The following is a 22,864-nucleotide window of genomic DNA, read 5'->3' on the forward strand; positions in this document are numbered from 1 at the left end:
CTTGATTAATGAAAAAAATTTAAATAAAACTTGGACTCCCTTTTCTTTTAGTAATCAAGGGCCTGATATTTCTCATTTATTTTTTGTAGATGACATTATCCTGGTTGCTGAAGCTAATCTGCAACAAGCCTTAATTATCAAGAATACCCTTGACTTGTTTTGTGTTGCCTCTGGGCTAAAAATTAATTCAACTAAATCTTTGTTAGTTTTTTCAAAAAATACTAATTCTGATCTGATTCATGATGTTAGTGTAATTTTAGGCATAAACCCTTCTGACCAGTTGGGCAAGTACTTGGGTATCTCAGTTACCCACAATAGACCTAATAAAAATCATTTTACTTTTCTCATTGATAAAATAAAGAAAAAATTGAACCTTTGGAAAATAAAGTCTTTGTCTTTAGCTAGGAAGGTAACTTTAGCCCAGACCAGTCTTCTAAGTATTCCCCCTATGTGATGCAAGTTTCTAGTATCCCTGCTTTTGTTTGTAATGACATTAACAACATTTGTAAGCATTTTATATGGGGTTCTTTAGGGGAACATAAGAGTCATCCTATAAGTTGGCAGAAAATTTGTAGGCCCAAAATTGAAAGGGGTCTTGGCTTTAGGGATCTTAGGACCCTTAATAAAGCTTATTTTATGAAAATATGGTGGAGGTTGTTTGTATCTCTTGATGCTTTGTGGGCCAAAGTCTTGTATAACAAGTATAAGTTTAGGATTGGGAAAAACCCTAGTCGTTGTAACATTCATCAGGTTTCCCATTTGTGGAAGGATTTAATCTCTGTCTGGCCCATCTTTAACCAAGGTCTAAGTTGGACTTTAGGGAATGGATTAACTACCAAGTTCTGGTTTGATAACTGGATTCCTCAATGTCCAGAATTAGCTAGATTTTCTAAATTTCCTGTGCTTGACCTTGATCTGGACCTTCCTGTTGGTTTTTTTCTACTAATAATAGTTGGGATTGGGAGAAGCTGTCAACAATTCTCCCTAATCATATCTGCCAGATCATAGCCCTTATAAATCCCCCTAACAGAGCTGATGTTCCTGATTCAGTGTACTGGAATAAGACCAGCAATGGTACCTTTTCTATTAAGATGACCTACAGCCTATTATGCAATCTAAATCACATTCCCAAGTATGACCAGGACATTTTTAGGCTGGTTTGGAAATGGGATGGGACTCCTAAATCAACATTCTTCTCTAGAAAGTGGCCCATGAGAAACTCCTCACAAATGAGGAAAGGTGGAAGCAAAATATGACAAACTCTCCATAGTGTCCTAGATGTGGCGAAACTCTTGAGACAATTATGCATGTCCTTAGGGACTGTTTTTATGTCAAGACAGTTTGGGATCATTTTGTGGTCCCTAAACATTGGGTTCCTTTTTTTAGCAAAGGAACCTTAGATTGGTTGTTTTTTAATTTACCCGATCATAGTCATAGTCTTTTCTCAGATTGGGGGAAAAATTTTGGACTCATTGTTTGGAATTTATGGATGGATAGGAACACTTTTGTTTTTCAAAAAACTTCTAGTCAACCTAACTGCTTTATTCATAAAATTCTTTGTGATTTTAACTTTTTAATTTCCTGCTATAGGGACCCTCATATTAATATGCATCAAGTGATTCTTGATCAGCCGAAGATCAAATGGATGGCTCCTCCCCTTGGCCAAGTGAAGCTGAACATGGATGGGGCAGTTTCTAGATTGTATGGAGAAGCTGCTTGTGGTGGCCTTATTCGTGATAGCTCAGGCCAGTGGTTAGCTGATTTTTGCAGAAAAATTATTTCATGCCCTCCAATTGAAGTGGATCTTTGGGAGTTATATTATAGAATATCTCTGGTTGTTAGAAATGGTTTCCAATGAGTTTGGATTGAAAGTGACTGCAAACAAGCTATTAGGTGATCTAATATATTCAATCGACATCTCACCCTATGTTTAAGGTGATTCAGGATATTAGAAATTTGTTGAGTCAAATTAAATGTATTAAATTAGGGCATATTTGTAGGGAGGTTAATCAATATGGTAATATTAGCTAAGTTAGGTTTAGATAAGTCCTTGCAAGTTCGTTATTTTGATGTGACTCTACTCCCCTTCTCTCTTTTCTTTTACATAATTTATTAGGTATAGGATTTCCTAAATTTCTGTGTAATTTGTTAGACTTTTAACCCCTTAATATAGCAAAAAGAAAAAAAAAAATTAATTTACAAAAAAAATTATTAAGTTGTGAAATATTTTAAAAAATAGATAAAAAAATATCTCAAAAGTTAAAAATCAAAATAAACTATTTTTTAAAGATATTAAAACAATGCTATTTTATATCTAAAATAAACTTCATATATGATTTAATGTAATAAATTATTATTTTATTACTTAATTTTAATATTTTAACTATAAAATTTAAATTGATTAAAAATTGTTAATCTCAAAGACTAATAACTAAAGTAAATGTTTATAATTTACTTTATCTTTTTACTTAATAATTATATCTCACAGAATTTTATCTTTAAAATTTCCTGATAATAGCATGATAGGCCTGAATATATATATATATATATATATATATATATATATATATATAATAAATATAAATAAAATATAAAAATAACTTATAAACATTAAAATGTTTAATTTTATTAAAAAAATTCATAATTTATGTCGGAGTTCCTTTGTAGCGGTTTTTTTTAATAATTAATAAGTTTTTAAATTTTTTCCTATAAATTTTTTTTTCTAGAATATTTTTTTTTGTCACGTTAAGTGTATCACACCTCTATGGTTATATATTTTTTAGTTTTTTAAATTAGTATCGTATGTTTCAAAATGATACTCTTCCAGCGATGACAAGTGATGTGAAGCTACTTGTGAGATATTTATTAATACGTGACATGAATTTAAAAAATATTTAAATTTATAAATTTAAAAACAGATAAAATTATGTTTTAAAATAATTTAAGATTATGAAATTTAAAAAATATTTAAAATTATGAATATAAAAAATATTTAAGATGATTTTTAGCAATAATAAAATTAAAAATAAATATCTTATAATTTTAATAACTCAATAAATTATATATTTAATTTATAATTTTATTAAAAATATATCAATTAAACTTATTTCAACTTTTTATTACTAATAATTAATACTACAATTAAAATTAAATTGTTACCCGTTCTAATCTTAATTTTAAAATTTAATTCTGAAATATATTTTTAAATTCATATTACGTATTAATATTTTATAAAGTTTTACGTTTCACATGAAGATAGTAGTTTGACTCCAAAAATAAAGATACTTGCTTTTTATAAGTGACGTGCCATTATTAGAGCTATGTGTCGTTCTAAAAAAATGCAATATTGATTTATTTTATTTAAATAATATCATTTATGAAGATTTGATATAACTTATGACATAATAATAAAAATTTAAATAGAGAATAATTGTATATACTAATTAAAAAAATATTTTTAAAAATTATATTAATTAAGTCGGTGCCATTCTTACCCATCAATTTTTTATTTTTTAAATACATTAAAATTAACATAACAAATGTTATTAAATTACAGTAAGCTACTATATTAGTAATGACTTTTGATACAATAAATGTTATTATTAAAAGAGATTTTTTTAATAAAAAAACGTTTTTTAACATATAAATCATCCAAATTTTTAATTTTTAAATGGATTACAACATGATATAACAAGTGTTATTAAATTAAAATAAGCTATTAAATTAGGATTAACTTTTTTATACGATAAAATTTACTGTTAAAAGAGTTTTTTTTCCCAAGTAAACATTTATTTAAAGATATATATTAAGAAATATTAAATATATTTTATTAAATATTTTAAATTAGTATAAAAATATACATTAAATAAATTTGTTATGATTTTACGATAGTATTTTTTATTTTTAAAAAATGAATTATTTTAAACTTTTTAATATATCGTAAAAAGTTAAAATAAATTAATTTTAACATGAGTAATTTAAATTAATTTATAACATATTCTAATTATTTAAAATTAAAATAAATTTTATAAATTAAAATAATTTATATTTTTATACGTAAAATAATTATAATAGTTAATTATATATTAATAAATAATAAAATTAATAATTTATTTTAAAAATATAAGATCATTGTATCATTTAATGTCTAAGAAGACAACCATCAATTATTTTAGTACCAAACATGGCAGCTCATAATTTTGCAACATGCATTAACAAGTGCCAAACATCGTCATCTGTCTTTCTCTCTACGGGGAATCAATATTGGGAGTGAGTGGAATCCACACAAACACCATAATCTCACCCAACCCATCATGCCACCGCCAATTTTCAACAGTTCAACTTTCCCCCAAAATTAACGAACCTGCTACTCCTTCTAACCATGCTTATTTGTCACCACTCTCCTCTTGTTCTCACTGGCCCAACACGCGCTGCTTCTCAAAGCCACTACTTGAGCCCAAAGTTTCAGTCTTTAGCGTTTGGAAACTGTGGAGGGAATATATTTCCATCTGGGTCTTGCTCCAATGCTCGCAGAACAAAAGGGGTGTTGGCGGTGCAGTCAACAGAGACTCTGAGTGTGGAAGAGGGGGTGAAGAAGGGTATTGGTGAAGGCTTTGATGCAATTGTTATTGGGTCTGGGATTGGAGGGTTGGTTACAGGGACACAGCTGGCAGTGAAGGGTGCAAGAGTTTTGGTTTTGGAGAAATATGTGATTCCTGGTGGAAGCTCTGGGTTCTACCAAAGGGATGGCTATACTTTTGATGTGGGCGCTTCTGTCATGTTTGGTTTCAGTGACAAGGTCACTTATTTTTATTTTTTGTTTTGTTTTTTATTTATTAATTCATTTGGTGCATAATGTGATTCTTATTGTGTTGTTATCACTTACAATGAAGGAATATGAATGCATGCCTTGTGAAAGGGACTTACTGTTTGTTCCTGGTTGCTATTTACTAGTTTTTTTTACTTTGGCATATTAATAAGGAACACACTTTTCTGTTTTACTATCGTTATAATTTCTGCGCTTAGCTTGTGGCAATGAACAGAATGACTGTATCTAGTTTGTTCTTTTAATTGTAGCATATTTGGATTCACCTTCGAATGAGCATGAATCCATCTTTACTTTAACACTACTAGTTGTAGCTTCTGCTTTGAATTCACATTTACAGATTTTTTCAACATGTTTTCAAACATACACTTGGTGTACAATTATCAAAAGTAAATTATGGAATCAAGAACATAAGGGTAGATGTTTTCTCAATGACACTCCCATGACCATGAGTTGCTTTATGTGAAGCATGGTTTCTGATCAACTAAGTTCTGAATAACTGTAGTTTGCTTTTGAATAATATCTTAGCCAATGGCTGCTTTGGGCACTAGCTTCTAATTTTTGTTTATGTTGAATTGTATATATCCTAGGATCATGAACACGATGTACCTTGTATTTGTGTAGGGTAATCTCAATTTGATAACACAAGCATTGGACGCAGTTGGTTGCCAGATGCAAGTGATACCTGATCCTACAACTGTTCATTTCCATCTACCCAATAACCTTTCTGTTCGAGTGCACAGAGAATATGATAAATTCATTGAAGAACTGACCAGTTACTTTCCCCATGAAAAGGAGGGTATCCTTAAATTCTATGGTGAATGCTGGAAGGTTTGTCTTAATTGAGGTGACTGCAGGCCCCTTAAGGCATTTTTGCCTCTCTTTGTAATTCAATTTTTTAAGAGCTTATTTGTGTTATGGCTAGATTTTCAACGCCCTGAATTCGTTGGAGTTGAAGTCACTAGAAGAGCCACTCTACCTTTTTGGACAGTTTTTTCAGAAGCCACTTGAATGCTTGACACTAGGTACTTTCATCTTGTTTATTTTAAAATTGAGAGGCCATAAGTTTAAAATCATAAACTTCAATTACAAAGTTGGTATGATTTTTTGTTCCACATTGCTTATCTTATCTTATCAACATTTTCATTGATAGGGAGTAGTCATCTTTTAGCAGTGAGATTAACTTTTGATTTAAAAGAAGTGTTGAGGGGAAGCAAAGGGTGAAAGAGGGAACAAATACATCACTAAACTACATATTATTTACAGTTCTCTGCTGAAATGCTGCAGTATATAACTAGTCGTCTCAACAAACTTTTTCCTATTGTGAAGATCAGGACAATATTTGTGCTAGTGATGCTTATGGAAAATTCCATCATGCAATTAATTTTTTATTTTCCAGAATAAGGTGTACCCTAGACCTAGAAAATTAGCACATAGTCTAGTTCTTATGTTTGGGTGGAGAATTTGTATAAAAGATAAACATTTTAGAAAACCTATATTGATCTCCTAAGGGGTCTCTGAATTTGCAATTAATTTGCTGAAATCTTCGAAATGCATCACTTCATTGCAATACCAAGTTGTGATAGTCGATTTATGCAAGCCTTCAATATGAAGATTTCAATCAATGTGAGCATCTGATGAACTTTTGCTTTGTCCTGAGCAGAGCAAAGGACATGACCAACCTTGATTATTCATTGGTATTTTTTTCTGTGCAACATTCATGTGATAGGTGATCTCTATTAACCAATAAGCATGAAATATAACAGTGCACTATTGATAGGGGTTACCATGTTCTACTGTCTGCATCTCACTCCATATTTGAGCTTTCTATCAATATTTTCATATGTTTGGCTGGCACTAGCCTCTCTGACAATATTATATGGCAGCTTATTATTTGCCTCAAAATGCTGGAGCTATAGCACGGAAGTACATTCAAGATCCACAGTTGTTGTCTTTCATAGATGTAGAGGTAGATACAGCAACTTTTTGATTCAGTTAGAAGTTTTTTGAATTTATTAGGGAAAATGTAATATAATGTGAAAAGTTGTTCTGTGAAATGTGATAAGAATGACATTGGGTAGCTAAATATGAGAGAAATCAATTATTATGAGTCTCCAAAGAGGTTGAGAATGATTGTTGTGGGTACCATATTAGAAATTGAGGCTAACAGACAATGCCACATACTTTATATCTTTCTGTAAACACCTGTTTTCAAGTGAGATAGCGCTACTTATTTACTCATTGATTAATTATTCAATTTATTGGCATGTGATTTGGTAACTTTCATCCATAAAATCTCTGTGGTATTGCAGTGCTTTATAGTGAGCACAGTCAACGCTTTGCGGACACCAATGATCAATGCTAGCATGGTAATCTGTTCACTTAGATTTTTTCATTTTTTCAGTTCATGAAATTTTCTTATTTCTTTCTTAAAATTGTCTAGGAGAGGAGGATTCATCTTCCATTCATTGCTGATAGTTGCAGTGGGTGGAGGATTTGATTGTGAAAAATGGAACTAGCATGAATATGATCCAGCATTCACTGTTTTTCTGCAAATATCTTTACAAATGTTTAAGTTTTTTTATTTCTCCTAAATGTTAAGCATGTAAATTGTAAAATGTGAACATCATCCTTCCATTATTATTTATCATGTTTATGACCTGTTATTTTTTTTCTATCTCGTAACTGATTCTAAAATTAGGAATGTAGCGGTGACAGCTAACATTGTTTTAGTTAGAAATTTGGGTACCAATCGAAACAGTGGCCAGTTGCATAATTCACGTCTTCCTGTCTCGCTCTCTATTTCCTGTATGGCTTGACTAATTTTTTTCCTCCAGGTTCTATGTGACAGACACTTTGGTGGGATTAACTATCCTCTTGGTGGTGTTGGTGGGATTGCGAAGTCCTTAGCAAAAGGTCTAGTTGATCAGGGTAGTGAGATACTTTACAAGGCGAATGTCACTGGTATTATAACTGATCAGGGCAAAGCTGTAAGTGAGATATCGGATTAGAAACAATGGTGAAATATTTAGGAAAGCAGCTTTTTTTTTCTCAAGGATTGTACTATGCTTTTTGCAGGTAGGTGTTAGGCTTTCAGATGGCAGAGAGTTCTTTGCCAAAACCATAATATCAAATGCTAGCAGATGGGATACATTCGGTCAGTTTAAAATGAGAATTTTTATTAGACATTTTGTTAATCAATGATAATCTTCATGTATCTTTCATGCCTTCGTTAATTCTTAGTTAGTTGATCCTTAATTGCATAATGTTACACTGTAGGAAAGTTACTGAAGGGTGTTCCACTTCCGAAAGAAGAGGAGAACTTCCAGAAAGTTTATGTTAAAGCTCCATCTTTTCTTTCAATTCACATGGGGGTTAAAGCTGAGGTTTTGCCACTAGATACAGATTGTCACCATTTTGTGCTTGAGGTTGTTGAAAGTTTACTCAACTGATACTTAATAGTCTTAGCACCTTTGAATTAATAATCAAGTTTATGTTTTTACATTGACCTCTTTAGAGCAACTGGACCAAATTGGAGGAGCCATATGGAGGTATCTTTTTAAGTATACCAACTGTTCTTGATTCCTCATTGGCCCCTGAGGGCCATCATATCCTTCACATATTCACAACTTCTTCTGTAGAGGACTGGGAGGTAGGCAATACTGAGTAGTGAATCTGCTAAATAAAATTGAAAAATTAACTTGTGTGCTTCTATAACTATAATTTAGGAACCACTTTTTTTTGCCTCCTGTTTTATTAATTTGCTGCTAGTTTATGCATAAAATCTGTAACATTCAGTTATGTCACTGTTTTCTGTGCTAGGGTCTCTCAAAAGTTGAATATGAGGCAAAGAAGCAGGTTGTAGCAGATGAAATCATAAGCAGATTAGAGAAGAAATTGTTTCCAGGTCTTAGATCATCCATCGATTTTATGGAGGTACAAGCTATAACCTCTGACCTTGTAACCCTGAACAGTAATTCTGCTCCCTACACTGTGAAAAGCAATTGGAAAATAAATCAATGTGCGGTGATTGTACTTATCTTTATTAGCTTAACTATGGGGGCTTAAACACAATTTTTTGCCTGCATTGGTTGAAATGTTTTAATTTTAAAAATTTAGTTAATCTGGCAAAGAGTTACTTGGATTTGTAGATATTTCTTTAATACAGAATTATGTAGATCTGGTATGTGGAACAATGATTTGTGTAATGGATTTTGACTAATCCTATTTCCTGTTGACAAATGAATAAACTGGAGCTATATTTCTTGAAAAGAACTAATTATCGTTTATTTCATTGCTTGTGGGCTTCAATTCGGTCATGCCCGTAATGATAAATATTAAACATAAATGTTGGTGCTGCATAAATACATTTGTTCTTGAAAGGTTCAAACTCCAGCGGCATTCAAGATAGTTTTTTTATTTGTTCACAAAATCTTAATGATACTTGTAACATACTGTGACTAGAATAGTAAGCAAGATAAGGCTTCATAGTTTAAGTTAACTCTGTCAATTAAGAGCCTCGATGCATATGATACTACCTTTTTCTTTCTTTCAGAGAGGAGTTTGCAGTTTTAGTTAACTCTGAGTTTAGTCTAAGAAGTATATTTGTTCCATTGAATGAACTCTTTTCATGGCTTTATAATATATTGAATTAATTTTAAAAAAATCTGGAAGAAAGTGGGGTGGCTTCTACTTGATTAAATGCTCTTATGCAATCATGATTTTGAAACAAAAACAAGTGTATCTTTCTGTTTTATACGCAAAGCATACTGGTATTTAGAAGTTATTTCTTCTACTATGATTGTATACTACACAATGCATTTCAGGACAACTAATTGTGCTTGTTGTAGCTAAATGTAGAAGCATGCATGTAATGTGTACATGTTTGAATTATCTGTTCAGTAAATGAAACTACCTTTATATAACTACTGTAGGATTTCTTTTGCTGTTTGATCTCGAGCTTTTATTATTATTTGTATGTTTTCTGAAATTTTAAAGCCTGTTATAGGTAGGGACACCAAAGACACACCGGCGATACCTAGCCCGTGATGGGGGAACTTATGGTCCAATGCCACGCGGAATCCCAAAGGGCTTATTGGGAATGCCATTTAATACCTCAGTAAGCTTAGTTTCAAAAATGAATAACAGTTTGGTCATAGAATATTCTGCTATGCTTTTAGAATGCACTGATTAAAGTAAGCCATAAATCGATAAAACTTTCAGGGCATAGATGGTCTTTACTGTGTTGGTGATAGCTGCTTCCCTGGACAAGGTGTTATTTCAGTAGCTTTTTCAGGAGTTATGTGTGCTCATCGAGTAGCTGCAGATATCGGTAAGACACAGCATTGAATGCACCTTGGGTTTCATGTTAGCTGAGCCTGCTTTTATGATTTTCTATAATGCTTCCCTATCAGTTAATTTTGATATTTTAGTATGTATGTTTGCTCTTGTTAGTTTCAAATTTTTAACACACATTGGCAGAATTTGAATTGATGAATATTGGGGATATCATGGTAAATAATGTAACTCTTGTAACTTTTGTTATCTTCGGTTCTCAGGACTGAGTTTAAGCATCTAAAAGTAGTAAACTTTATATGAAAAAATGAAGTATTTATAATACTTTTGTGACTCTAGTGTAATAAATATTTCTTTTTTAAATAAAAATTTATTATTTTTTGATGCTTAAACTTAGTCTTAAGGTCATTAACCAAGAACAAGAATGGTGGAGACGGTGTAAGTTGAATTTTCTTTAGCCTCATTTAAATCATTGATTTTTTTTGACAGGGTTGGAGAAAAAATCACCTGTGTTGGATGCCATGCTGCTTCCGTTACTTAATTTCTTAAGAACACTAGCATGAGGTTTAATATATAGGAACCATTTTGTTGGATGCAGTAGTACCCTCACACTGCAGATTTCCTCCACAATTTTCCAAAGAGTTAGCAATTTGTCAGTTTAACTTGGTTTTAGCTTCTTATTTTTAAAATTTATTTATATTATTTGTATGTGGTGGAGGGGGTGGGGGAATGGGCTTGAAGTGTAAAAATGTAAGTGATGACTGTATGAGTAGTTTTCTTTGTCCATACAAAAGTAATGCATACAATAAGGTGATCTTTACCGAGCAAAGGGACCAATAAATTATGTGCACGTAAACATGTTACAATGAAGAGGATTCCCATGAAAGATACACGTGGAAGGCTCAAAAAATGTCTAGATTTGAAAATTTAAAATCTTGACCTACTTTTCATATAAATGTAAAAGAAATATTTCAAAATAGTAGTTTGAGAATAAAATTATAAAAATAAACGATAAATAACAGATATAATGTCATAAGAAAGAAGATATCAGTAAAACTATCATCACCTTCAAAAATGATGATTCATATATGATTTAAATTAATTTATATAGATAATTTATAAATATTCAACGATTCAATTTAACTCTTACTAAAAAAGATTTGTTAAATTTCAACTAAACAGGTATTAAATAATTTTATAGTTAAAACATATTAACATGTTTGTATATACTACTTTCTTTTATTGAAAGCATAATATATCAAATAAGGAAAATCATATTTGAAGGTGAAGAAGTTAAAAATAAATAGATTTTGACGTAAATAATTGTATTAGTAAGGTAATAAGTTTCTCATGCATTGTACCAAATTTTTAGGTTTAGGATAAACTTTAAATTATATATATACAAAATTGTTAATCTTAATCTTTTATGAGTTTTGGATACTTTCGTCGGCCATGCTTCAACCTCTAATATTATTGACCAAAACAAATAAAACAGAGACATCTAATGTTTACTGAAAAAAAGTTAATTTAACAACAATATTAATTAGTTATATTTATTACTTAAAAATAAATATTGTTGATTAACATATAAATAATATGAAATATAATATTTTGTATCTAAAAAAATAAGTTTACTATCTTATTATGATGCATTTTTTTATTTAATAACTGCTTTATCTATTTTATTATTTTATTTTTATTTTTTATTAGTTTTAATTAAAATACATATATTTTATTATTTAATATTGTAAATATTGAAATAAAAGAAAATCATCAACTTATAAATTGTCATGAATGTTAATTACCTAACACTTATGAAACAATGTCAATATTTCATATTGTTTTAGCATAAATATTTTTTAAATCTAAAATTAAAAAAAAATATTACTTAATATCGGTATTGTCTCAATAAATATTAAAGTTTTATTTATTTTCCACGCGTAAAAGAAGTTACGCAATTTTTAATGTCGAGATCTAGGTCGTAACTCAATTTTCATAAAGACAAAAAATCGATACATAACCAACCAAGGTGTCTTCCATTCTTTTTTTCAAATAAGTAAAAGTTAGTCAATTAAAAATTTATATATTGTTTTAAAATGCAATTTATACTCTAATTAATTTATTAATTTTTATTTGCCAACAAAAAATAAAATATTATCTCTTAAAAAATGATAAAGAAAAAATCAAAATAACCAATTCAATTAAAACTATAAAAGAATAGTTTGATTGGATTTTTATAGTATTTTTAAACTGAGCCAAACTGAACTACTGTTAGTTTATTATAAAAACAATTTTGAATGATTTTTTACATTAAAATTGACCCAGACTAAACTGCAGATACCCATATGATGTTATAATTGGCTTCCATCCTTTTCGCACAATTGTGTTTAATCGATGCTTGGTTATATATTTTTTCTTTTAATAAGCTAAAAACTAATATTTTCATTTTAAAAATTTATATATTTGTTTTATAATTTTTTATCAGGTCCATAATTAGTTTGTGTTTGATATAACCCAAAAGTAAAATCATGATAATTAGAGAACAAAAAGCAGATTTTAGTAGTGTCAAATTATATCTTGCTTGATTAATGACAATTCAAAAAGACTAATAGCAAATGGATAAACTCTAATTCCAGCACTAGTTACAAGCTCCAGTCAATGAAACACTCTCAGAGAGTTAAGTAATTCTCAAAAACACATCTCCGAATTCTTCAGATACTGATGTGCCTATAAAAACATGTGGCATGCATGTGTGACATTTCAACATGCTAAATGAACTGCAATATTCACATGATTATCAGAAAAGAAAATGCCAAAAGCACTAGACCCACCAATGCTAGGTACTTGAATCTGTAATCAATCCTCTTACATGTGAGCCTTTTCATTTAATATGACTCTTAATGTAGATAGGAAGCACCTTGTTATTTCAAGCTCCAGATTGAAGTTTCATTCGTCTCAAAGAAAGATATGCCAAGAAACGGTAACCAAAAACCATGGCAATTAGAGCAGATACCTCTGTTACACCATTATCAATTTTGATCCCATTAATGGTAGGTGCCAAGTGTTCATATTGCACCTTTAGCAATAGTTTGTAGGTGTGGTAGTTGAAAGACATGTAGCGGATCCAAGAAAAAAACACAGGCACTTTCTGCCACATTTAACATCACATGTCAGCTATTTCACCATAAAGTTAGTTAAATGTTACAATTGTCACTGAACAAAGGAACAAAAAGTAAATGTACTTAATGAAAATTAAGTATTTATATAAAAATTACTTCATACTTGTATCTTTAAGTTATTAAAAATGAGTTTTGCTAATCAATGTGTCAAGAAATTAATAAATGAAATTTTTTATTAAAAAACACAGTTGGAATACATTTAAACTAGTAATTAATAAAAATATAATAATGGATGATACTCTTTAATAAAAATTTTCTAATTTTTTTAACCCGTATTAACATTTGTCATACAAATATATACAATGATGAATTGAAATTGAATGTTTTTTATTAAGGGACTTTAAAGTATTTGTTATAATAAACAAAATTTAATAACCAAAACATTGTATTTCAAACAAAAACTGATGTATTTACCTGCACAAAAAATCCTCCAGCGAGCATGAAGGTCATCACAGTTACTGAAGCCAAAGTTGTTGCTCTTTTTAAGTCCATTAGTGTAGCCCCAATAGCGAGTCCCAGTCCCTGTTTCACAACCTACCACTGTCAAAACTGCATACTATTTTAGGATTTGTTAGGTTTAAGAAAATATTTTTATTTTTATAAATAATTACAAAAATATCATATTGCTTTAATTATGTTCTAAATCCTTGAAAACAAGGAAATAACATGAAAATGAAATGACACGTTTATATCGAGTTTGAACAAAGAATGAAAATAGAAAATTTTATTCAAACCATATAGACATGTATTTTTACAATAATGTTATGAGTACAAGGATGTAATAAAAAAAATAAATGAGTAAATATCAACACAAAACTTAGGTACAGTTCTTTAACTATTTTTTGTACTGTTTATTAATCTAAACTAGAGTTTCACCTCTATATAAATTTTGTATTTAATGTTGTTATAAATTATTAAAGTAAAACTCTAATTTTGATTAAAAAATAACATTGAAAGCGCTTGTGGAACTGCACTTAAGTTCTGTCTATTGTACAAAATTATTATAAGAATAACATTATTCTAATTTTGATTGGCATCTTAGTAGTTTATGAAATACATACCTGAGCTGCCACAATGCAGAGGAAAACAGTGAGAATGGTGAAGAAAAAAGGGGCAGCACTGAGTCTGAGACCAGCCATGAAGTAAACAACAAGTAGAAAGAGCACTGGTAATATGAGGTCTAGTGGAAGGTCACTTGTGGTTCTAGCCAAGAAGTATGCACTTAGTCTGTACATATCTGCTGCTCGTTCCTTACTCAGCATTGCTCTCTCTTGAGGAAATGTGAATATTGCTGTGAAAACAGGAAAAAATCCCCAGAAAACAGCAATAAAGAAAAGTAGTCCTGCCTGCAATCCACAAAAATATATCTTAACTTACAATGTTTATGCTTTAAGAGAGTTTGGTGATAATAGGGATACATGTTAGTTATACTTGTTGGTAAAATATGAATAGAGGATTGTTTTTTAATATTTTATATTATATTAAAGCTGAATTTTCTTAATTATTTTAAAAAATATAAGTATATTTTTTATGATACTAGTATCCTTGAAGTGGTTATTTATATGAAAGTGTTTGCTTAAGTACTCGAGCCATATGGAAAGTGTTGGCTTAGGTGTTTAAGTTGATAAAAAATAATTTTTTAAATGAACACTTAATAAAGAATGTGTTCACGGGTCAAATAAGTACAGAAGAGATGTTCAAGCATGAGGAGTTTTTGTGTTTTATAGATGACAGTTTAATATTATTCTTTTCAACACTCTTGTTATTAACTAAAATTTATTAGAACTCAAAAATGATGAGTTCCACCACCTTTTTAATCAATCTCACTCATTATTTCTGTCATTACTAATAAATTTAAAAAATAATGAAGAATATGTTAAAAGAAAAGGGCAAATTAAGAGAGAACATTGGCATTTCAGATTTCAATATGGTCTTTCTTGTTTTTTTCCCATGGCCTTGTCAACATTTTATGAGTAGCAAATATAATAGCTTACCTGATCTTGTAGATCTTTTGGGTTCTTAGCATCTGATTGCCACCAGAGTAATCCTAAGATGACTGCAGTGGATAAAACTTGGGTGATTCTCAGCCAGCTAAAGTAGTCATGCCTCCTTTCTTTGATTCCTCTCCAAAATAGTATGGAATATTGTTCACACCAACTAGCTCCCCATTGTCTTTTAGGAGAACTTACTTTAGACTTCACTGCTTCATCAAGGGGGATAGGAACCATTATTTTTTTCTTTTCTGTTTCTGCTACTCTAGTTTCATATGCCTCCACCAGATACTGTTAAAAGTTCATTTTCAATCAGATGAAAACTTTCTTTTCTCCAGAAATATCCTTTAAATTCAATTAGTAAACTACTCTCCCACCCAACTTTTGTGTTTACTCTATTAACTTTGCTTCTGTTATGCAAACATGCAAAATTCCTGTGTTTATAATATTAATATTTACATACTACAAAATTTTCTCAATGCCCAATTGATTTATAAACTGAGTCATCAACTAAAGGATGTTTTGTACTCCATTGACATTCCTTCTATTGCTTAGCCTTAAATATTAAGAAAATGGAAAGAACACAGTTAATTATTTGATGTAACTGAACATTCAATTCAAACATATGGGAGCTGTGATGAAATTCCAGCCAATTGCATATATTTCTTCTCTTTTCTCAACATACAAGACTGAAGAAAGATACGAGTATCATTTTTACCACAAAATATCCATCAAATAATGGCTTAGCAAACGAATCTGTTGAGTATAACAGCATTCGAGTTGATTGCAGAAAGTTTTACAAATATAAAGGAAATTTTGTAGATCTTTAAAATAGAAAAATGGTTATGTATTATAACTTATTCAAGCACATATTCAATAAGACTTTTTTCTAAACGATGACTTATGTTATAAATTTAATTGCAGAAAGTTTTACAAATATGAAGGAAATTTTGTAGATCTTTAAAATAGAAAAATGGTTATGTATTATAACTTATTCAAGCACATATTCAATAAGACTTTTTTCTAAACGATGACTTATGTTATAAATTTAATCATGAAACTATTGGGATAAACTAAAAACAACTTATTTTAATAAGTTATACCAAGAAGGTCATTGAAATAAGCTGAAAAGAGTTTATAAAAGTCATAAGTTGTTTCTATAAGCCGTTCATAAGCTCTTTTAAACAGTCTCTAAATGCAAAATATGGAGAATTGAGTTATTTAGCATTAAATGATTAAGGGAAAATTACCTCATGTACAACTGCTGGTGATGGTTTTCCACTGTGTGTTTCAGCTTCTGCATTTCCCATTTGCACTCTATCTTCCAACTCTGAAGGTAGGGAAACATCATTAATGTTTCCATTAGCAAGGTCTAGCAAGAACTCTGCTGGGTTCATGGAAATAAGTGGTGAACACCCTATAGAATGGAAGTAATTCATTGCTTCTGGTGCTTTTCCAAAGTAAAGCAAACTCCCTTTTCCAAGAAGGATCAACTTGTCAAATTTGTGAAAGAGTCTGCTTGATGGTTGGTGGATTGTTGTCACCACTGTTTTACCAGCCTACCATTACAATTAACAGGTTAGTGGAATAGGTTTAATCATGGAGAAGATAATTGTTGGTTCATCACCAAAGCATATAATATAATTAAATTAAATGTATCTATGAATAAATAAACTTAGATAGGAATAAATTATGCTTACATAAAGCATTAGTGAAAATAGTGCATTGAAGACCATACCGTCCAAATGAATTTAAATTGAATTGTCATGGATGCCATTTTCATGAGTCAGTGTGTTTACTTGTCATGTGGTTTGTAATTAGCATTAGTGACTTTCCTTCCCTCGTCTTTCAACTATGTTAACTATTAAGGGTGCATTTGGAAAATTAGCTTAATGAATATTTATTCAACAAGCTCTATTTACATGAGGGCTTGTACCATATATTTGACCATAAAATTTCTTGGAATAAGGAACTTATTTTGATAAGTTATACTGAATAGCTTTTTGAAATAAAAACTTATGAAAGTTATAAACTATTTCCATAACTTGTTCCAAACAGAGCTTAAGTATGCTCTAAAATCTTAGCTGGTGATATAACAAATACCTCTGCTATGTCTTGCAGCATCTGAACGATCCTTAAGGCTGTTGTAGAATCCAAACCAGATGTTGGTTCATCAAGAAAAAGAAGAGAAGGGTTGATTATGATCTCATTGCCAATACAAACCCTCTTCCTCTCTCCACCAGATACTCCACGAACAAAGGAACCACCAATCATAGTGTCTTGGCACCTTTTCTCATACATAAAATATAAACTATATTGGCTTCTATAATTAAGTAATAACATCTGTTGAAGGGTTATAATGCTCTACTCTTTAGTATTTACCTTGTTCTTTCTATCAATATGAGCTTTGTGCTCATTATAATTTTGGACATTTTGTTAATGATGAAATGGAAGCATTTACCTCTCCAAGCCAAGCTCATAGATGACATCTAAAGCTCGTTTTTCTTTCTGCTCCTTTGTGAATGTCTTTGGAAGTCTTAGCCTGGCTGCGTATGTTAATGTTTCTTTCACAGTTAGGTGAGGAAATAGAACATCATCTTGTGTCACAAATCCTATCCTGCAACATGCTTAGCGTAAGTACAGTATATGGAAAAAATAATAAGTCATTTTGCACGCTATCTGAAGCAAATATAAGAACCATTTGAAGAAGAAAAAAGTTGTCTAATTACTATCTTATTGACATGAGGATATTGATCACTACAAATTTGTAGTAACCTTTGACTTGTTAAGAGTTCCATCAGTTTGTTTCAATTTAAGTACCTCATGCCATTCACCTTTGAATGTGTTTGCTCCCCAATTTGAAATATGTGGCATCAGCCTTTAGGACTGATTTTTAAGCAACTAAAATTAATAAATTTTTATTGAAAAGTAAATCAATTATTACATTCAGAATACAAAAGTATAATGAATACAATTTTTTTTTTCAATAAAAACTTCCTGCTTTTATATGTTTAAAATGTACTTTAAGAGTCTTGTATATTTTACTTGCTCTTGAGGAACTTGGAATATGGTTGGTCATTGTAACTGATAGAACCACCAACCATGGGCTGACTTAACCTGCCTCCAAGCAAATTTAATAGAGTTGTCTTTCCACTTCCCGAGGGACCCATCAATGCCAAAACTTCACCTGGATTTACAGAACCAGTGATCCCATTCAAGATATCCTTCTCTTCAGTTGTTGTCATGCCTTTGATCACTATCTTGTATGTCACATCCGTGAACTGCAGATTCCATAATAAGAACATTACTTATTAAGTGGGATCCATCACAAACACATTATAAAATAAAACACATCACCAAATGTAAGCTCAATGCACCGTAATAATATGTTCTTTTTAGTAGAAATTTGTGTCTAGCTATTCACACTCCCACACCCTTCTTTCTCAGCCAAACCATTTTATAAAGCCTCACTAGTATATAGCTAAAGCCTCAAAAGATTTGAGTACCAATCTATAGTTTTAGTAATTGGTACAACTAATTTATTTTTATATGGTTATCAGGAAAGAAGGGGTAGTCTTGTACATTGATGTCACATGAAACTTTGTACAAGACTGAACCTGACCATGCAATTTTGCTAGCCATTTTCTATTGGTCGCGTTGATTGCTAGAGGAAGCTTCATCCTTGCCTGCCCAAATACACAGGGCTACATCAATCTCATGTTCTGTTACTGAATTGAAGGTTTAATTTGAACCCTGGCAGAGAGGTAGATGCAGGCATGGAAATGAGCGACATAATTTTTGACATGTTACATTACCTTAAGATATATAGGCAAAGTAGGCTCCGTTTGAAACTTTGTCTTTCTTCCAGCTTCGATATCCTCCGCTGCAACATACATAATAAACTCTTTTATACAAATTCAAGGTGGGAAAAAGAAGCTCCTTCACTCACAAGCCTATGCCAGGCAATTATAAGTTTAATTTCACTTAGTACAACATTGTATACACGAGAAATAATAATAATAAAATCTTGGGTTTGTGGTGGTATTAGTTTAGGAGGGGCAAATATCTGTAAAATGATTAAGAAGAAACTATGCATGGATGTTTATCGTGTCATTGACACTACATGATTTCGTTATAAGGGTGCAACATTTGCTTGTAATCAAAACACAAGTGGGGAAGACAGCATGGACCATGGTTATGACTATATTGACACCAACAAGTAGTGAGACTACTACATCCACACAAGGGTGAAAATTAAAAGTCAACCTGAATTTAATTGATGGGCCCAAAAGTGAGGCAATTTGTTCTCCAAGAAAAAAGGAAGGGTAAGAAAAATTAAAAAAACACAGGAAGTGACAGGTTCACTTGTGTTAGGACCCAGAAGTGCGACCTAATTAACAGCTAAATTGTCTTTCAAGATCTTTGTCCACAAAACGGGTCATGTACACATGTCCCCGCACAATAGTAGTACGAGAAGAACTGCTACTTGCTCCTTGTTACAGAGAAAGACGTAAACATGACAAAGAGACAAAAATTTAGAGAAGTAGAAATATACGGGGGTTTATGAATCCATGCGAAAAATAATATTAACAATTTATCATTTCAAACACACCCTTAAAAATTATAAAGATAATATAATATTTTTTAATTTAATTATTTGCTCTCGTACTTTTATAATTCTATATAAATCATAATAAATAATTGATTTAGAAAGAATATATTTTTAACACTTTTTTAAAATACTGATAACACCCTTTTTAGTGTTAAAAAAGTCAATTAATTGGAACAATGTTATTATATATATATATGATTGCTCTAAGGAAAATGACAGTAGCTATCTTGGACATGGCAGCTACACTGTTTTGGTTCTGAGTGATGGGTAGTGGGTACCACTAGAGTTACCTGTTTTTTTTATGTTGGGTCGTTATTCACGGGGTTTCTGATTAGAGGTGGCTGGTTGGACTGGACCCGACAAAGACACATCCTCTACGTACGTCAATGTGAATGCAAGTAGGTTGAGTGTTGCTTTTGAATTGAACATAATTCATTTTCATTAACTTAATTTTAAATATAATTAGAATCTTATTTTTATTAGAATCTTTTATTGGAAGTGAATTTCATAGCTTTAAAATAAATGAACCTTACAAGATATGAACGTTTGACAACGGTTTCATTTTTACCGACAGCTATTGTAATAAACACATTTAGTTATTATGTCAAGTGTCAACTTTACAGTTAATATTATATTTAACATTGTATGTATGTTAAATATTATATTTAATTTTTTTAGTGTAAAAATTCAAAAACATTTTATTAATACATTGAGTTGAAGGCTTGAAGCTGAGACCCCTCTAAACTGCTCTCAGGCCCCGAAATCAATGACATCACATGACTTCGTTATTGCCACTGGCTAGCAATGCTTTATCTCAGTTACGGACACGTACCAGGCTACTGTACTTTCATTGTATTATATCAATTTACAATAAAAATTAAAAATTGAAGGACCATTTCTATTTTAGTTTCATTATTTGAACTGTTAAATATAACATTATATTTTAAATTTAGTATTTGTATTTTCTTATATATACGCTTATAAAAATATACTCTAAATATATATATATATAAAAACACATGAAATTAAAGTATTATAGATTAATCATACAAACAACATTTTTCTTCTATTTTACCTTTCACATGTACTTAAGAGTTTGTTTTGCCCTTGCCTACGGTCACTCTTATAAATGCAAATATGTTTATGTCATTATTAATCACAAAAAGGAAATCTACCCAGATCTGCAATGTAAATCAGACACCAGTGCAAATCTCACCACGTATATTTTGTGGTTACTGTAAGTGCACGACACAAACCTAGACCAATGATATACAACATTTGTTCTTTAAATTGAATGACTGAAACTCAAACAAAATTTTATTAATTAATAAAAACAATACCGAGATGTTAACATTAATTTTTGTTAGGCTTGAAATCAAATTTCTTATCTGTTATCAGTTTCTTATAAAAATATAAACTCATAATTTCACACAGAACATGGAAAGTTATCAATTTGCTACGGCTCTACATGTATGTCTGAAATTTTACTTTCCAATTTTTTTTCTTCTAAAAACAAATTATTATTATTATTATTCACTCTTTAGGTAACTGATATTCCCTTCACCAAAAAAACCAGAGATAAATTAAATAAGAGATGTCCATTATTTTCACTTATGGGAACAATCACAACATCATTATTAAGGTTATGTACAAAATTTGACTCAATTTATTTCTTATTTTTATAAAGAGAATAAGCAATCAAAATGTGATGAAACTTACGGATATCATCATCACTGAAAGGTTTGAAGTCAGCAATATCCTCAGGAGGCATAGTGAATCCAGTGAATGAAAATGAGAGTCCCAAGCTAGCACTCGAGGCTCTACTAAGTGCTGCACCACTACTCACATCATCAAGCTCCAATTTCATTTGACTTATTTGAGCACTCCTTGACTTTCTTATGTGTGTGTTCTTTCCGCCGCCGCGTCCCGGCGACGCCGCCGTCAGCCGCCGGCTTGATTTCCTCGAAAGGGTCCCACCACCTTCCATCATTCCGTTCATTGAATGATCAGACGGTGGTGATTTCAAAGCTGCCACCATTGACTCCACTAGCTGATCCGATTTTGTCCTCACTAATCCGGATGACGAATTTGCTTTCTCCATAATCACCGCTATTTGCCAAAGAGAGAAAATAATGTAATAAAATTGTTTTTGTGTAGTTTATTTACCCCTACATTATCAAATATGGTATCATGATTTAATCAGTATATAGTATATCAGGTTATGTAAATTTATAATATCATCATATGATAGTGGAGTGCCATACCGGGAATGGGTGTGCTCTTTTATTTTATTTTTTTGCATGCGCTTTTTTGTTTCCAAAGATGTACAAGATTATGGAGGGAAGGAGATTATTGAGGCTTTATTAAAGACTAGCGATATGTAGAATCGTGCGATAGTAAAGCTTGAGATATCCATAATTGTATTGTACTTCTGAGGTACGAGATAAGTAATAAACTATTGTAAAATAGAAGAAAATATACAATCAAATTTTAAAATGAAGACTCCAATGATGATAACTGTATAGACAATGGTACAGGAAAATATATATAACTTTGAATTAATTCTTTTCTTTTTGGGCTAAAAAATAAATAGGGGGCAGGAGCAGAAGACAATACCTTGAGAATCAAGAGTTGTTTTTAGTGCTGGGGATGATCCGAAAATGGAATAGAAGACCAAGCTCAACTCAGCAACAGCAATCAATAAAACGCACATCCAATCATGTGGAGCATTCACCCTCTTATAAAGGGCAATCATATCAAATTACCAAACTACCCTTGCACTTCCTTCCAAATATCAGCCTCCAATATATTTCTTTTTCCACCTCTTGTGATAAGCACTGAACCTTACACAAATAGATATAATCACTCATCATGGACCTTCCATGCACGCTAGGTCAGGCCATATTTGCCGTACACGCGTCGATCATGTAACGTTTTCATTTATTATTATTATTATTATTAT

General features: G+C 30.9%; 2 protein-coding genes across 5 annotated transcripts; one reads left to right on the forward strand and one right to left on the reverse strand.

The window, feature by feature from the left end:
• The first annotated feature begins 4,201 nt into the window (after nt 1–4,201).
• Nucleotides 4,202–10,958, forward strand: LOC113871011 (prolycopene isomerase, chloroplastic). 4 transcript variants are annotated; one of them, XR_003505737.1, is made up of 13 exons: nt 4,202–4,798; nt 5,450–5,656; nt 5,751–5,850; nt 6,712–6,794; nt 7,138–7,194; nt 7,663–7,815; nt 7,904–7,982; nt 8,105–8,253; nt 8,343–8,477; nt 8,648–8,761; nt 9,834–9,944; nt 10,022–10,157; nt 10,610–10,943. XR_003505737.1 is itself a non-coding variant. In XM_027507667.1 (13 exons), the coding sequence occupies exons 1-13, from the start codon at nt 4,382–4,384 to the stop codon at nt 10,681–10,683; spliced, it is 1,788 nt and encodes a 595-aa protein (XP_027363468.1). In that variant the 5' UTR covers nt 4,203–4,381; the 3' UTR covers nt 10,684–10,958. The 4 variants fall into 4 exon arrangements, 2 of the variants coding, with proteins under 2 accessions (XP_027363468.1, XP_027363469.1); XM_027507667.1 differs by having other exon boundaries at nt 4,203–4,798; nt 10,049–10,157; nt 10,610–10,958; XM_027507668.1 differs by having other exon boundaries at nt 4,612–4,803; nt 5,448–5,656; nt 10,049–10,157; nt 10,610–10,903.
• Nucleotides 10,959–12,772: 1,814 nt separating this feature from the next.
• Nucleotides 12,773–22,607, reverse strand: LOC113871226 (ABC transporter G family member 22-like). Its single transcript, XM_027508177.1, has 12 exons — nt 22,519–22,607; nt 21,622–22,011; nt 19,106–19,173; nt 18,336–18,571; nt 17,752–17,907; nt 17,394–17,577; nt 16,541–16,849; nt 15,294–15,581; nt 14,361–14,645; nt 13,714–13,821; nt 13,016–13,268; nt 12,773–12,970 (listed from the first exon to the last, which is right to left on the reverse strand). The coding sequence occupies exons 2-11, from the start codon at nt 22,001–22,003 to the stop codon at nt 13,047–13,049; spliced, it is 2,238 nt and encodes a 745-aa protein (XP_027363978.1). The 5' UTR covers nt 22,004–22,011; nt 22,519–22,607; the 3' UTR covers nt 12,773–12,970; nt 13,016–13,046.
• Nucleotides 22,608–22,864: the final 257 nt, after the last annotated feature.

The sequence above is a fragment of the Abrus precatorius genome, unplaced genomic scaffold (assembly GCF_003935025.1).
Source record: "Abrus precatorius isolate BTA unplaced genomic scaffold, Abrus_2018 Scaffold7, whole genome shotgun sequence".
In the NCBI taxonomy this organism is placed as follows: Eukaryota; Viridiplantae; Streptophyta; class Magnoliopsida; order Fabales; family Fabaceae; genus Abrus; species Abrus precatorius.

What these genes read in the sequence shown, in the direction of transcription:
- LOC113871011 (XM_027507667.1), top strand. Translation starts at nt 4,382, where the DNA reads ATGCTTATTTGTCACCACTCTCCTCTTGTTCTCACTGGCCCAACACGC. An exon ending in TAACTGATCAGGGCAAAGCT is followed by an intron (nt 7,816 to 7,903) that starts GTAAGTGAGATA and finishes TGCTTTTTGCAG; the next exon opens with GTAGGTGTTAGGCTTTCAGA. An exon ending in GAATGCCATTTAATACCTCA is followed by an intron (nt 9,945 to 10,048) that starts GTAAGCTTAGTT and finishes TAAAACTTTCAG; the next exon opens with GGCATAGATGGTCTTTACTG.
- LOC113871226 (XM_027508177.1), bottom strand. Translation starts at nt 22,003, where the DNA reads ATGGAGAAAGCAAATTCGTCATCCGGATTAGTGAGGACAAAATCGGAT. An exon ending in TTTCAGTGATGATGATATCC is followed by an intron (nt 19,174 to 21,621) that starts GTAAGTTTCATC and finishes TGTATGTTGCAG; the next exon opens with CGGAGGATATCGAAGCTGGA. An exon ending in TGCTGCAAGACATAGCAGAG is followed by an intron (nt 16,850 to 17,393) that starts GTATTTGTTATA and finishes TTGTAATGGTAG; the next exon opens with GCTGGTAAAACAGTGGTGAC.